The sequence below is a fragment of the Rhincodon typus genome, chromosome 4 (assembly GCF_021869965.1).
Source record: "Rhincodon typus isolate 14 chromosome 4, sRhiTyp1.1, whole genome shotgun sequence".
Lineage (NCBI taxonomy): Eukaryota > Metazoa > Chordata > Chondrichthyes > Orectolobiformes > Rhincodontidae > Rhincodon > Rhincodon typus.
This window is the reverse complement of record NC_063335.1, coordinates 15345342-15360624: the sequence shown is the minus strand read 5'-3', so window position 1 is coordinate 15360624 and position 15283 is coordinate 15345342. Positions and strand designations below refer to the sequence as shown.

Genomic DNA, 15283 nt, shown 5'->3' with positions numbered 1-15283 from the left:
CATAAATCACTTAAATGTTCAAAGGGTGGAGATGATCTGTAGTAAGCACGTACATAAGACCATAAAGTTATTTGACAATAAATAAGATGGTTTGCTGTAAAATAACACAACTGAGCAATTAAATAATAATGAAGCATGCAACATATCATGCATATGCGTTACTTGAAAATATGAATATATAGTATAAATATTTCTCGTTTTATTCTGTGGCAAGAATTTAACATTTTGTACGAAGAATATAAATTCAAATCAAAAAGTATGGAAAAAAATTAAATAGATGAAGAGATTGCTCTAGGCAATCAAAAAAGACTGGAAGTGTTCCATAGAAATCTGTTTAGTGAGTACCACACTGGCCGCTTTACAGTCAGGTATTTAAAATCAGTTTTGCAATTGTTCCTTATAAAGTCATTTTTCACACCAGAAGGCAAAATCTGTAATAATCTTGACTATACAGCACTTCACAGTCATTATTATGTATTCAGTGTCCCAACCTTCATTTCAAATTCTAGCCCCTGTTGTTTGTAACATTGAAAACAGAGGTTCAATGCTCCTCAAGTATCTGCAGTTTTCTTCTGAGAAAGTGTTTAGATTTTTTTTGAAAAAATTGTGGCTAAGCACTCTTAGAGTGCAGCTAAAGTCGCTGAAAAGCTCTCCAGTAACAGAATGAAGAGCAAATCTGTTTCAAACTGGGTGAGCCATGAAAACATGTTCTTTTTTTTTCTGGTTCTTCAGATAAATCTGGTACATTAAATTCCTGAAAAGTGTGCTTTAAATAGCAATGAACCAAATGTGCATTGTACATAAGTTGGTTTAGTCAAAATCTAGATGTCCCAAGATGCAAAGCGCTGGATGTGTATCACGTTATGTAATCAAACAATGCCCCTGCCTTATACCATCGTACAGACTGTGTTGAGATTTGGGTCAAATCGAACCGCTTTGCCTTCTGCTGACTTTGCATTTGTGTCATACATTGGGTTTTCAAAAGCTGCTTGACCATTATTGTTTTCATGTACTGAGCAGCCAGTATACTGCGCTTTGGGTGCTGTCCTGTAAAGAAAAGCAGAGAGGTTACACTTTCAATTCTAAGCTTAAGACATAATATCACTGAAATAACATCATGATGCACAAGAGGTAAGTTGACCATTGTACCTCTGTTAAGCCTCTGGACAAGTTATCCACTCATTTCATTTCACTTTTCTTTCCCACAGCTCAAACTTTCTTTTTAAAATAGTTTTTGTCCAGTTCCCTATTGAAAGTTATTATTGAACCTGCATCCACCACTCTTTCAACAATACATTGCATTTAGTACAACTTGCAGGGGGTGGCGTTCCTATGTATTTGCTGCCCTTGTCCTTCTAGATGGAAGTGGTCATGGATTTGGAAGGTGAACCAAAGATACGCAGACAGCACCTTCCAAACCCAAACCACTTCCTCTAGAAGGACAAGGGCAACATATACACGGGAACGTCACCCCCTGCATGTTCCCGTCCAAACCACTCACCATCCTTTCTGGGAAATATATCACCGTTCCTTCACTGTTGCCAGGTCAAAATCCTGGAATTTTCTAAGGGCATTGTGGGTCAATCTACAGCACATGGCCTGCAGCAGTTCACAAAGGCAGCTTAGCACCATCTTCTCAGGGGCAACTAGGAATTGGCAATAAATGCTGGCTAACCAGCTGTGCCCACATTGCATGAGCGAATAAAAAGTGTTGCTGAGAAACAACATTTCTCTCCTTTTCCCCATTGTCTTTTTTGCCAATTGTTTTAAAATCATATTCTTTGGACAGTTATACTCATGTCTCTGGAAACAGTGTTATTTTGTATTGAGAACCTGTATTGGAGAAACTGATAAGTATCGACTGGATTCTTGCATTGATGCATTCCTTTAGTTCTAATCAATTTAAGACTATTGATACAATAAATTGATGTCAGTTACAGAACACTGTCAAACTAGCACTACTCCAGCAAGCTATTGTTTATCTCATCACTTTTTATCCAAGAGAACCACGAATGGTTGTGACTCGAGGCATTATCAATAATTAGCCTAATTTAACAAAATTATATATTATTATCGAATCAGAGATAGTAGGAACTGCAGATGCTGGAGAATCCGAGACAACAAGGTGCAGGGCTGGATGAACACAGCAGGCCAAGCAGCATCATAGGAGCAGAGAGGCTGACGTTTTGGGCCTAGACCCTTCATCAGAAAAGGGGGAGGGGAAGGGGGTTTTGAAATAAATAGGGAGAGAGTGGGAGGCGGATAGAAGAGGGATAGAGGAGAGGATAGGTGGAGAGGAAACAAACAGGTCGAAGAGGCGGGGATGGGGCCAGGAAAGGTGAGTGTAGGTAGGGAGTTAGGAAGGGGATAGGTCAGTCCAGGGAGGACGGACAGGTCAAGGGGGCGGGATGAGGTTGGTCGGTAGGAGATGGAGGTGCGGCTTGAGGTGGGAGGAGGGGATAGGTGGGAGGAAGAACAGGTTAGGGAGGCAGGGACGAGTTGGACTGGTTTTGGGATGCGGTGGGGGGAGGGGAGATTTTGAAACTTGTGAAATCCACATTGATACCATTGGGCTGCAGGGTTCCCAAGCGGAATATGAGTTGCTGTTCCTGCAACCTTCGGGTGGCATCGTTGTGGCACTGCAGGAGGCCCAGGATGGACATGTCGTCTGAGGAATGGGAGGGGGAGTTGAAATGGTTCGCGACTGGGAGGTGCAGTTGTTTGTTGCGAACCGAGCGTAGGTGTTCTGCAAAGCGGTCCCCGAGTCTCCGCTTGGTTTCCCCGATGTAGAGGAAGCCACACCGGGTACAACGGATGCAGTATACCACATTGGCAGATGTGCAGGTGAACATCTGCTTGATGTGGAAAGTCTTCTTGGGGCCTGGGATGGGGGTGAGGGAGGAGGTATGGGGGCAGGTGTAGCACTTCCTGCGGTTGCAGGGAAAAGTGCCGGGTGTGGTGGAGCTGGAGGGGAGTGTGGAGCGGACAAGGGAGTCACAGAGAGAGTTGTCCCTCCGGAAAGCAGATAAAGGTGGGGAGGGAAAGATGTCTTTGGTGGTGGGGTCGGATTGCAGATGGCGGAAGTGTCGGAGGATGATGCGTTGGATCCGGAGGTTGGTGGGGTGGTACGTGAGGACGAGGGGGATTCTTTTTTGGTTCTTATTGCGTGGACGGGGTGTGAGGGATGAGGTGCGGGAGATGTGGGAGACACGGTTGAGGGCGTTCTCGACCACCGAGGAGGGGAAGTTACGGTCCTTGAAAAACGAGGACAACTGAGATGTACGGGAGTGGAATGCCTCATCCTGGGAGCAGATGCGGCGGAGGCGAAGGAATTGGGAATAGGGGATAGCATTTTTGCAGGAAGGTGGGTGGGAGGAGGAGTATTCTAGGTAGCTGTGGGAGTCGGTGGGCTTGAAATGAATATCGGTTTCGAGGTGGTTGCCCGATATGGAGACAGAGAGGTCCAGGAAGGGGAGAGAGGTGTTAGAGATGGTCCAGGTAAACTTAAGGTTGGGGTGGAAGGTGTTAGTGAAGTGTATGAACTGTTCGAGCTCCTCGTGGGAGCACGAGGCGGCGCCGATACAGTCATCAATGTAACGGAGGAAGAGGTGGGGTTTAGGGCCGTTGTGATCGTCCAATTTCACAAAGTTAATTAAGATGTGATCATGTTACAGAGATTTATTATATTGTCCATCAGCCTATTATTAGGTATGGTACAGGCTTTAGCTGTGCTTTCAAACAGCATTTGAAATTTTGGGTTCAATTTTTAGCTGGCATTAATGGTTCTTCAAGGTGTTTTAAATGAGATTTTGAGCTGAATCAATCATTAACACCACCTGGCTGCTAGATTCAAACATCTAATCATGTCCATTGAGGAGGGTACATGGTCATGAGTAATTGTCCTAAAACCCTATCCTAACAGCAACTGATTATTTGATATTAAGCAGATTACAGATGTGGATTTCTAGAGTTACTTAAATTGCCTCACTATTTCCTGTTTAGGAGTTCTTGGATCTAAGAAGAGGAGCTCTGAAAAGCATCGGGAGACTTTCCAGGACACAACCAAAATTTCTCCCATTTTCCAGCAATAATTATTATCTGAGGGCTTATAGGAATCCCCAAGAGAAAGGGAGTTGTGGGTCATGGGCATTTTATAAGGCACCCGCCCACCCGCAGTCTAGATGAGGAACAGGAGAACAAAACAAGAAAGAGTAGTAGCAGCTGTTGCAGGAGAGGAGGACAGGTTGGTAAGGTGCTGTCCTTTATCTCCTGTTGACATAGAGAGGAAGAAGAAAGTCCTATCTCCTCTACTCGGGCATTCCTCTTTCAAGAACACATCAACTCTTTCTCTGCTCTGTATGTGATCCGGCACAGTGTCACTATTTGGCAGTCAGTGCATTGCACAGTGGAATTTGAGTGTGAAGAATCTATATGCACCACTCCACAAAAATTGTCGAATTAATACTTGTGTTAAACTGTCTTCTAAAGCATGGTTCAGCACCAAAGGAAAGGTCAAATTATCATTAGGACAAAAATTATGAACTAAATTTAGACCGGCGAACAGGCATGACATGTAAGCACAGCATATATTTAACGACTGTTTCAATATTTGGCAAAAATAACCTCCACTATCTTTCGTTGCACAAAATAGGAACACCCTGTTTTTGAGCGCTGCATTAAAGTCAGTGTATAATCAGAGGAATGTTAGTTGATACCAACCTTTGTTTATAAAGGTAAAACCCAAATCCTGCAAATATTAGAGCAAAAAAAGGCACAAGGATGGCGATGGCCACAGAGCTACTGTTAGTACCATGTGGTGGATTAGGAGAATTTAAGCCATGAGTTGAGTTCAGACCTGTAGCAGAAAGTTATATTAATGAGACATAGCAAATTAGCTATCACATTGTCAGACACTTGCTGGTGCAAATAACAGCTGACAAGTTTCCCCACAATCCTCAGAGAAATATCTTTCACATATAATATGCACTTGTACTTACAAATTCTTAAGTAGCTATTGGAATGATTGCTATTAAATTTAGTCATAACTGTGTAATATTCATACTGTAAACATTAGCTATCTGGATACATTTTAATAGCCTATTACTCACTGAGCAATTATCAGCAGTCAAATTTACCCTGCCCATACTTGTCACTTTAATAGTGACACTTGACCAACCAACGCAATTAAAATATTTGACAAGCACCTTATTTTTCAATAGTTCATTTCTATGTCCTGCAATATATAAATTGTAGGATTTGACACATATCACAGAGTCATTTGTACTTTTTTTTACAACTGATATCATCATAGTTTTTCTAACACGATAACTCATGGATCACCAATGATACTACAGTTTCATATCAGCTCAGTTCAATGTTTGGGGAGTCTTTAAAACGATCATTTTAGGGTAATTGATAACAGTGGCTTTAATCAGTATTTGTTTTGATTTAATGGGAAGATATATTATGTATTACAAAGAGACAATTTCAACTATGCAAATAAAATTGTACTTCAAAGCTTGTAACGTTAAAAATAAATACACTTGCAAAGCTCCATCACAATCATGCACAAATAAGCACAATTCAAAAGAAATACAATTTGAATTGTTTCATGTTGACACAATCTGTATTATTTCATTATCTCTCCATCCTAATTTTTGAAGTCATTGATAATGGACCCATGGAAGAATTTTTTTTTGAAATAGCATACACCAGTACTACCAAGTACTTCAGTATGGAGATATAAAAGGTGAGAAAGAAGTTTTACAACAAAATAACACCCATAACAATATGGTAAGACCAAATTGACACCATTATTCATTTTGTAATTTTGAATATAATAATCAGACATCATTAGGTTTAACATTCTTTACTAGAGTTAAATATTAATTTAAAATAACTTGACAATTAAAATGCAACAAATTATCCAGGAAGATAAGGTTGAATAAGTAATTTCTGTGAAAATATAACTGGTAGATGTAACATGATGATATGTTTTCACAAGCATGAGCCTATGTTATAATGGTCTGTACATTTTATTTATTCATCTGTAAATAAGGTTTTATGTTTCAACATCTACACTTTGAAGGTCATAAAGTCTGTCAACTGTCAGTATTCTAAGGACAGTTATAGATTAAGACCAGTGTGTGAAGGAAGTTTGCAGATGGCCAACAGCTTGTGAAAGTCCAGCATGAGGTTAGTCTGCAAACTTTACTCAGCAAATAATGGATTCAGCACTAGCTTTTTTAAAATTTGTATAATTGGAGTGAGATATCCAATATTTAATAAACCATTTTCTTAAAGTTTTACATATTGATCCTCATCTGTGGTTATTTTCAGCAGGGTTGACATTGTGGTTCTGTAATTAGCCTGGAAAAGTATGTGAGACTCAGATAAGAATGGAATTGGACTCAAGCTTGGGATTGTCTATGAAATCCCAAGTCAATATATTCGTGAACGAAAATGTCTTTCATCGCCTTACAGATGGCGAATGGCCACATAAGGAAGGTGCTGGCATCCAGACAGCAAAAGAATGAATCACAAAAATTAGAAGAGCATTGTTTTTACGCAGAAGGTTGATGGAAATAGGAAAGCCCTAACATAGCCGCGGTACAAATATTTAATACTGATAGATAAAATATGGCTGCTACCGGCTAGACAAACATTATTTGCCACTCCCATCTGAACTTGGTGATAATAATTTAGTATTTAAGGGCTAAGCTAGGAGTAGTGTACTAGAACATGATGAAGTTATTAGAAAAATTCTTCCCAGATGAATTCCATTGTGGTAAATTACTAAGCAGAGATTCAAAGAAGGAAACACGGATTCAATTGTGGGATACTCCAAGGTGACACTTTTACTGATGTACAACTGATATTTCAGCCCCTCAGCCAGAGACAGCGTATAGGAAAAGAGAAAACAGAAAGTAAAATCTACTTAAGTAAAGCTGACCAGAGCAGGAAGAGCATCAATAGCATTTTACTTTCCTCAACAAAAAAAAAGACTTGGAAAATAAACAGTGGCCAGTAGCTTTTCCCATATTTCCTCCTTTTCCTGATACTTAGGCAGCTTATTTTGTGCAGCTGGCTCATGAGACAAAAAAAAATAAATGTTAGACTGGGGACTGGGATAGGGATGGGGAGAAAACAAATCTGAAGCAATTCAAAGCAACTTCAGAATCATTGTTTTGTTTTTAGCTGTGCTTCTTCTGTTGCAGGTGTGAAATTCTAACCTGCTTCACATCTCTCAGCCTCTATCTCTTGAGCCACCTAAATAGTTTTTAAAATTTGGAGAAGGTGAAGGATACCTTTAAATTAAGATAATAAAACAAGGAATTTTACCATAATTGAATTGGACAGCAGACATAATTAACCCACTCAGCAAGACTCTTCTACTTGGCCAATGCAGTTGATATCTCGCAAAATAATAAAAAAGGCAATCATCCTCATTAAAGAAACATATATATCATTTCCAACTGAATGTGATTACCTAGTCTCTGCAGTCCAAATTGTCCATAATCTTCACCCTGTATAAATCCTTGAAAGACATATGTGGCACCATCAGGCTCAGCAGAAACCTTGTAACATATAAAAAAAACTGTTACAATAAATTGTAATGGCGGACTTTTCAAACTTTTACAACAGAACAAAAGAAACTGATTGAAGAATACACATACAGAAAGTACCAGTTTATGGAGGACACTAATATGTAGAGATAATGATGTCTTTTGCCAAATTATGAGCACATTTGGACTGGGTGACATTAAGTGAAGTGCCATTTGGTCCAACTGGCCTATTTGGAACTTATGCTTCACCTGAACTTCAGAAATTATAGCTTTCTATTTGCTAGACAATAACAGCTATTACAAGAAGTGTTTACATTTGTAGAATGACATTAATATAACACAATATCTTTATAGGAGCAGTGTAGATCAAAATTTCAAAAGATTTCATGTTGGGGATGGGGAAGAAAACCCCCTTTTCACCAAAAAGTGGTAGGAATCCGGAATGCATGGGCCAGGATTATAGCTGTGGTGGAAAAACTCATAACCTTTAAGAAGTACTTGGACGAGCACTTGAAATGCCATAACATTCAAGGTATCGACCTAATTTGGGAAAATGGGACCCACGTTGGTAGTAATGCATTTTTGTTAGACAGAATTGATGGGCAAAAAGGCCTTTTTTGTGCTGTACGATTCTAATGATAAGGCAGTACTGAAGTGAAAAAGGTTTGTCTTAATCATTGAGTGGGGACTGCAGAAGATTTCAGAGACAGTGAGAGAAAAGACCATAAAACAATTTGAAATTAAGGTGCCATCATGGAAATTGACAGCCTCAGTGATGGCGTGGAAATGTGATCAAATACAATTGAAGTACAGCTGAATGTTGTCAGGATTCAAGTGAAAATTTAGGTGTTTCAGATAATGTTGCTGAAGAGCAGCATGTAAATGAAAAAACAAAGTCAATGTCAAGTGAGATCTTTGGGAGATACCAGAGGTAAGAGTGCAGGAGCTGGGCAGAGGTCATTGCAAATTTCAGGTGATGAATAGACAAGAATAATAGAACTAGGCGAGAGCAGTTCTATTGAGCTGGATGATAGGGGAGACATGTTAGAAGAGGACACCTGATCAACTGTGTCAGGAGCTGCAAACTGGTTGAAAGGACAGATTTCACATTTTTTTTCTGTAATTATAAAATAGCTTATGTTATTGTACTGTGAGAAACTAGAGAAGGGCTATGGTAACAGTTTGATAGCAAATGTTCAATCATGGATTACCAGGTTACAATCCCTTGAGATAACTGGGAAATGGCACTCCCGTCTCAGATAGAAATAAATAAAATAATATTCCTAGTTCTGCACTTATAATGAATGCTTATAAACTGTGCCTTTCAGGAAGCCGTGTTTAACCATTCCAGCAGTAAAAATAATTATAAAGAAAGGTCTGGGTGACCTTGATCATTTCCATTGCTAATACTTTTCAATGGTCACTCTGCCCAATCGTAAAACTCTCACAATGCAAGTGAATGCCCATTATTACTCCAAAAGCCTTCTCTCGTTCTATTTTAAAAAAAACATAGCTCCAGAAAGATGGACAAGTTAGTTATTAAATGCCCTCAGACATAACCCCCTGACTACACCATGATCCTCTAATACTTTTCCATTTCTGTCCAGCTTGGTGGAACTACTCTCACTTGGTCTATCCTCATCTATCTACCCATGGAAGCAGATCACTTGTAATGGTTTCCTTTTTTAGCTCAATTACCCCTCAATTATGTTCCCCCTTTGATCCATCCTCAGTCCTTATCCTCATGCTGCTCCTTGCAAATATTATCCAAAGATATTTGTTTTCATACAGACACTAATGACACCTGGTCCACCATAACAAAATTTCTCTTGATTCCTCCACTGTTGCTAAATTATCAGACTGCTTATCAAACATCCAATGCTGAATATAAGGAAATTTCCTCTATTTTCAAATTGGCAAGTCTTTCGTGTTTGCTCAAATCTCTGTCATTTAGCAACCATCTCCATGGCAACCTGCTATAACTGTCTGAGACTAAACTGGACTGTTCAGAACTTTATGTGATATTTAGTCCTGAGATGAACTTTTGACCCACTGACTGTGCTAGATGAAGGATCTAGGCCCGAAACGTCAGCCTCTCTGCTCCTACGATGCTGCTTGGCCTGCTGTGTTCATCCAGCCCTGCACCTTGTTGTCTCGGATTCTCCAGCATCTGCAGTTCCTACTATCTCTATCACTATGACTGTTCATTTTCAACTTTGTAATATCATATTTGACTCAGTTCATCTGACACTTAATCCTTCGTCCAAGCAATTGTTACCATAGATTTGATTATCCCAACATGCTTCTAACTAGTGTCCCATCTACTACCCTCAGCAGATCTATGATTATCCAAAGTTTTACTGCCCATATACTTACTTTGTCAAGTCCCATTTACTTATCAACCCTATATTGATTTCTAGTCAAGTAAATCATTGATGTTATTCTTGATTTTGCTTGCAAATCATTACTTTAGTTCTCCCAATGTTTGTAATCTCCCTCAGCTCTAGAAATCTCTGTGATATTTAATCTTATCTAATCCTGTTGAACTCAGCATCTCAGCTTTTAATTACTTCACTATGCATTTGGGCATGCTTTGAGTTGTCTTGAGCTCAAGCTCTGAAATTCTCTTCCCACATCTTTGTGATTCGCCATTTCATTAAAATCTAAATTAAAATGTTCCCTCAAAATTACCTTTGACCATGTATTTGGCCTACTGGCCTAATACCACCTTCTTGTTTAATTTGCTACCTCTGTGCTCCTTGAGACATTTTATTACATTAAAATACTACATAAATATCAGCTGCATTTCTGGCTTGGATAACTTCTGATATTCAGGGTCACACTTGGTTAACATAGGCCTACATTATTACTATTGAACTCTTGAAAGCCATTTAGCGTTAGCCAGTTAATCATATGCTTATCAATCAGTAGAGGCTGGTGTTCTCATAGAAAAACATCTTAAACATACCAAGTTCATATGGGACAAGTAGTAAATATTCATTCTCTGCTCTGTGAAAGTGGGTATCTTATTATAGGCTTGATATTACCTTTGCATAACTGTGTAACACAGTTGAGTGAGGCATTCAGTTCAACATTTTAATGAGTCTTCAAAGGAAATCAAAATGTGGAAGGATATAAAATATGGTGCTGCCTCACTCCAACTTATTTTGGACTATTAGATTGGTACATAAAAAAGATTGCCTGGAGAGTGAAGAAAAACCTGCTGTGTTTGGGAAGATTAGTTGTTTACTTGGGTTTATTTAGTTGCTTGAATTCTCAGTTATGTGTTACTGTTTTTAAGAACATGTTGTTATTCAGTTTTAAATAAACCTGCCAGAACGAATCCAATTGACTCAGCTCGCAGGACCATACTTACATAACCATCCATTGCCCATTTATCTTGGATCTTGCTTAAAGAAGCTTGGACAGCTGTTTTTGCATGATACATTAGAAGCATGAGGCGTGTTTCCTGGCTTTTGTAGACACCTAAAGGAGCAAAGGGAATCAAAAAATTATACTTAAAAATGGATCAATGGCTCTTTGAATCCAAATTAATAATGGAGAAGTTAAATAAGCCTAGTCAATTACATGGATGATTAACATTACTTTCGACACACATTACTTTGCTATACTCTGACAGCATGACAAAGCTCATAAGGTGTTGGGAATATATCATATTTAAGAGGTGGGGCAGCACAGTGGCACAGTGGTCAACACTGCTGCCTCACAGCACCAGGGAGCCAGGTTTGATTCTACCATCGGGTGACTGTCTGTGTGGAGTTTGCATATTCTCCCCGTGTCTGCATGGGTTTTCTCTGGGTGCTCCGGTTTCCTCCCACAGTCCAAAGATGTGCAGGTTAGGTGGATTGGCCACGCTAAATTGCCTGGCAGTGTCCAGGGATGTTCAGGGTAGGTGGGTTAGCAATGGGAAATACAGGGTTGCAGGGATAGGATAGAGGTATGGGTCTGGGCAAGATGCTGTTTGGAGGATCTGTGTGGATTTGACGGACTGAACGGCCTGCTTCCACACTGTAGGGATTCTATGATTCTCATTATTTAAACTGTAAAATATGCAATTTGCTTAATATTGGACTTTAATCTCTGTACAAGAAGTTGCTTTTAAATTGTGCCTTTAATGTGGAATATTACAAACTATTACACACATGAAAATAAAAAAAGAGTGGAAATGGCTACCAAAGCCTGTCCAGATATTTGGGTTTTATTGTGTTTTAAGGAGGGGAAGAGGAGAAGCAGACAGATTTAAAATGGAGTTCTGTGAGGCCAGGAAGCTTAGAAGTGTGATCTTCAATGGTACAGCTAAGTCGGGGCTGAAGCATGTGAGGCTAGAATCAGAAAAACAAAATTCAGAAAAGTTCGCAGGGCTGGAGAAGTTCAGAGGTGTAGCAGGAAGCAATGGAATTATATGCACAAAGTGAGTTGTATTCACTGCAAGAACATGGCTAAGAAAATTAATTTTCAATGAATGACAAGAGAGGAAAATAACTTGAAATAGATTTTAGTTATGACAGGCACATCTTAAATGTATTTGAACAATTGAGGTCTTCAAGAGATTTATGTTGACTGAGCTGTTTTGGTTACCATTAAAATGCATTAATTTAATCTGAATGTATTATTCGAATTGAAGGAATAGTTAAAAAAAAACTGAATGCATTGCTCCAGAAGTCATTAGATTATGTTCAGTGAATTTCAACAGACTGGCAGTGGATAGGTGAAAGCCTGCACTCATCATAACATATAGACATTGATATTCCTTTGAATTCAGAAGAATGAGAGCTGATTTCACTGAAACATAAAAAATTTTGAAGGCGCTTGACACAGTAAGATGTTGTTATTCCTGACTGACAAACCTAAAATATGGCGCTTAGGAGAAATTAGGAAAAATTTCTTCACTCAAAGGATTGTGAACCTTTGAAATTGTCTATCCTAGAGAATTATGAATGCTCCATGATTGAATATATTCAAAGCTTCATTTCCACATATCACATACCTTCACTTTGGTTCTTTTCCCACCCTTTCCTTTCACTTACTTAAAACTTTTGTACTAGTACCAAAATACTGAACGAGAGCAATTATATTTCCAATGGCCAGAGAATAATCTGGCATGAAACTAGTCATTCTAGCTCAATTAACCTTACATTCACAGTTTGCAAAAGTTTTGAACACATGTATGTGCTTCTAAATAGCTCAGATATTATAAGAAGTAGTCAACATGGCTTACAAAATAAGAGGTTTTGTCTTAGAAACATAGCATAATTATCGTAAGAATTTAAACTCTTGCTATGGACAATTCAGTAGATAAAGCTTACTTAGTCATCAGATGGCATTGACGATGTGCCGTGTGTGATACTAGAAAGGTAGTTTTATGTAATAAATTAAGTGTTGGTTAGAAGTCAAAGATTAGAATAAATGAAAAATGAGTTTCTCAGAAATTTGCTGTGCATGATATTTGGATATAGAGTTGAGGCAGAAAGGGATCATTTGAACCGGTTGAGGCTCTTCAGATGTGTAGACGTAGGCTTAGCCTAGCTGAGCTAAGTGAACCAGTTCTTAGTAGTGAACAGCAATACAGTCGATGTCAAAGGACAGGACAATTTCTGTCTTCTCTGATAAATCACATTTTCAGATATCTACTATACTGTAGAAAGTAATGAAAACTCATAAAAGCTTGCTCAGCAAGCTTTCCAAAGTGAGCAACTAAGCTTTACAGACAAGAAAGATGATAGAACTGAGACAAGGCTGTCCTCATTGATTGATCCCAGCCAGTGCAGATACTAGAACAAAAGAAATAACCTCAGAAACTCAAGGTTTGGCAATTAAAAATTGGTCAGTCTTTCTGATCCTGATTACTATCCAGTAGAAAGTTGTTGGAAGGATAGTTATCAATAACGGGGAAAGACAAAATACCTCATCCCCCACTGCTCAGCATTATAGAATTTATAGAATCATTCAGCTTTCCTTTCACAAATATTATTGATGAAACTGTACCTGAAAGTTGCAACTCCATATTACTGTTTGTGAGAGTTGCATTTACTCTGCCTGTTGAGATGTTATAACTAGTAACGGTCAATGTCATGGGCTGTTTCTTTCCTTTGTAATTATAAGACCCCTTCCAAATATAATGCGGGGCAAAGACATCATCTGGAACTGAAAATTAGAAGTATTTTAGTGACTGAATCAGAAAGTCAACAATTCATATATACAAATGACTGAATTTAATGACACAGCATGAAATCAGAAACAGAATGACAGTTGCCAAATATTATATTACACATCTAATATTCAGCTCTATTAAACTGAACGTCAGTTCAAGTGACCAATGCAATAGTACCTGTTTTAGACTCCACCCATATTTAATGCCCCCCTCACAATTTTTTTTTTAATTCAGTGTGCAGTACATTGTCCAAAAACATAATGAAAATGATTTAATTTCTATATAGGCTTTGCGCAAGTATGCTCCTCTTTTCCTTAAAGCAAGGAAAACCAATGATGTTTAAGTATACATCTCCCCACATTTTGAAGGAATAAGCATTGCCGGGTCAAGCAAACCTTGGAAAATAAAACTTCCTTGACACTGACTAGATGAGACAGAGCCCTTGAGGAATACAAAGATAACAGGAAATAACTCAAACAAGGAATTATGATGGCTAAAAAGGGCCATGAAATGTCTTTCACAAGCAGGATTTAGGAAGATCCCAAGGTGTTTTATACATATATGAAGAGCAAGAGGATAGCTAGGGAAAGGGTAGGTCCACATCAGGGCAAAGGAGGGAATGTACGCATGGAACTGGAAGACCTGGGTGAGGTACTCAATGAATACTTTGCATTGGTACTCACAAAGGAGAAGGGCATGATAGATGAGACAACAAGGTGCAGGGCTGGATGAACACAGCAGGCCAAGCAGCATCATGGGAGCAGAGAGGCTGACGTTTCGGGCCTAGACCCTTCATCAGAAAAGGGGGAGGGGAAGGGGGTTTTGAAATAAATAGGGAGAGAGTGGGAGGCGGATAGAAGATGGATAGAGGAGAGGATAGGTGGAGAGCATGATAGATGGTGAGTTTCAGGAGGGGTATGTTGATATTCTAGATCGTGTCATTATTAAAACAGAGGTGGTGTTCGGTGTTTTGAAAAGCATTAAGTTAGACAAGTCCCCAGGACCCGATGGGATCTATCCCAGAATGCTCAAGGAAATTGCTTGGGCCTTGTATGAAATCTTTGTATCCTCTTTAGTCACAGGTGAGGTCCCAGAGGACTGGAGAATAGCCAATATTTCTTCTTTGTTTAAGAAGGGCAATGTGGTAATCTGGGAAATTTCAGGCTGGTGAATCTTATGTCATTGGTAGGGAAATTATTGGAGAAGATCTTTGGGATAGGATTTACTCACATTTGGAAAAATACAGACTTATTAATGATAGGGAGCCTGGCTTTATGCGGGGAAGATTGTGTCTCACAAACTTGATCGAGTTTTTTGAGGAAGTGACAGTGATGATTGATGAAGGCAAGACAGTAGATGTTGTCTATATAAACTTTAGCAAGGCCTTTGACAAGGTCTTTCATGATAGGCTGATTCAAAATATGAAGTCACATGGGATCCAAAGTGAGCTAGTAAGATGGATACAGAAATGACTTAGTCATAGAAGACATTCTGATGGAGGGTCTAGGCCCGAAACGTCAGCCTTCCTGCTCCTATGATGCTGCTT

At 39.1% G+C, this 15283-nt stretch overlaps 1 protein-coding gene across 1 annotated transcript in view; it reads right to left on the bottom strand.

The window, feature by feature from the left end:
• Window positions 1–887: 887 nt before the first annotated feature.
• The window catches only part of csmd3b (CUB and Sushi multiple domains 3b), a 1719816-nt gene continuing 1705420 nt past the window's right edge, over window positions 888–15283 (bottom strand). The window contains 5 exon segments of the mRNA XM_048595770.1: window positions 888–1047; window positions 4720–4855; window positions 7490–7577; window positions 10942–11051; window positions 13572–13730. Of these exon segments, the coding sequence (XP_048451727.1) occupies window positions 888–1047; window positions 4720–4855; window positions 7490–7577; window positions 10942–11051; window positions 13572–13730 (653 nt within the window).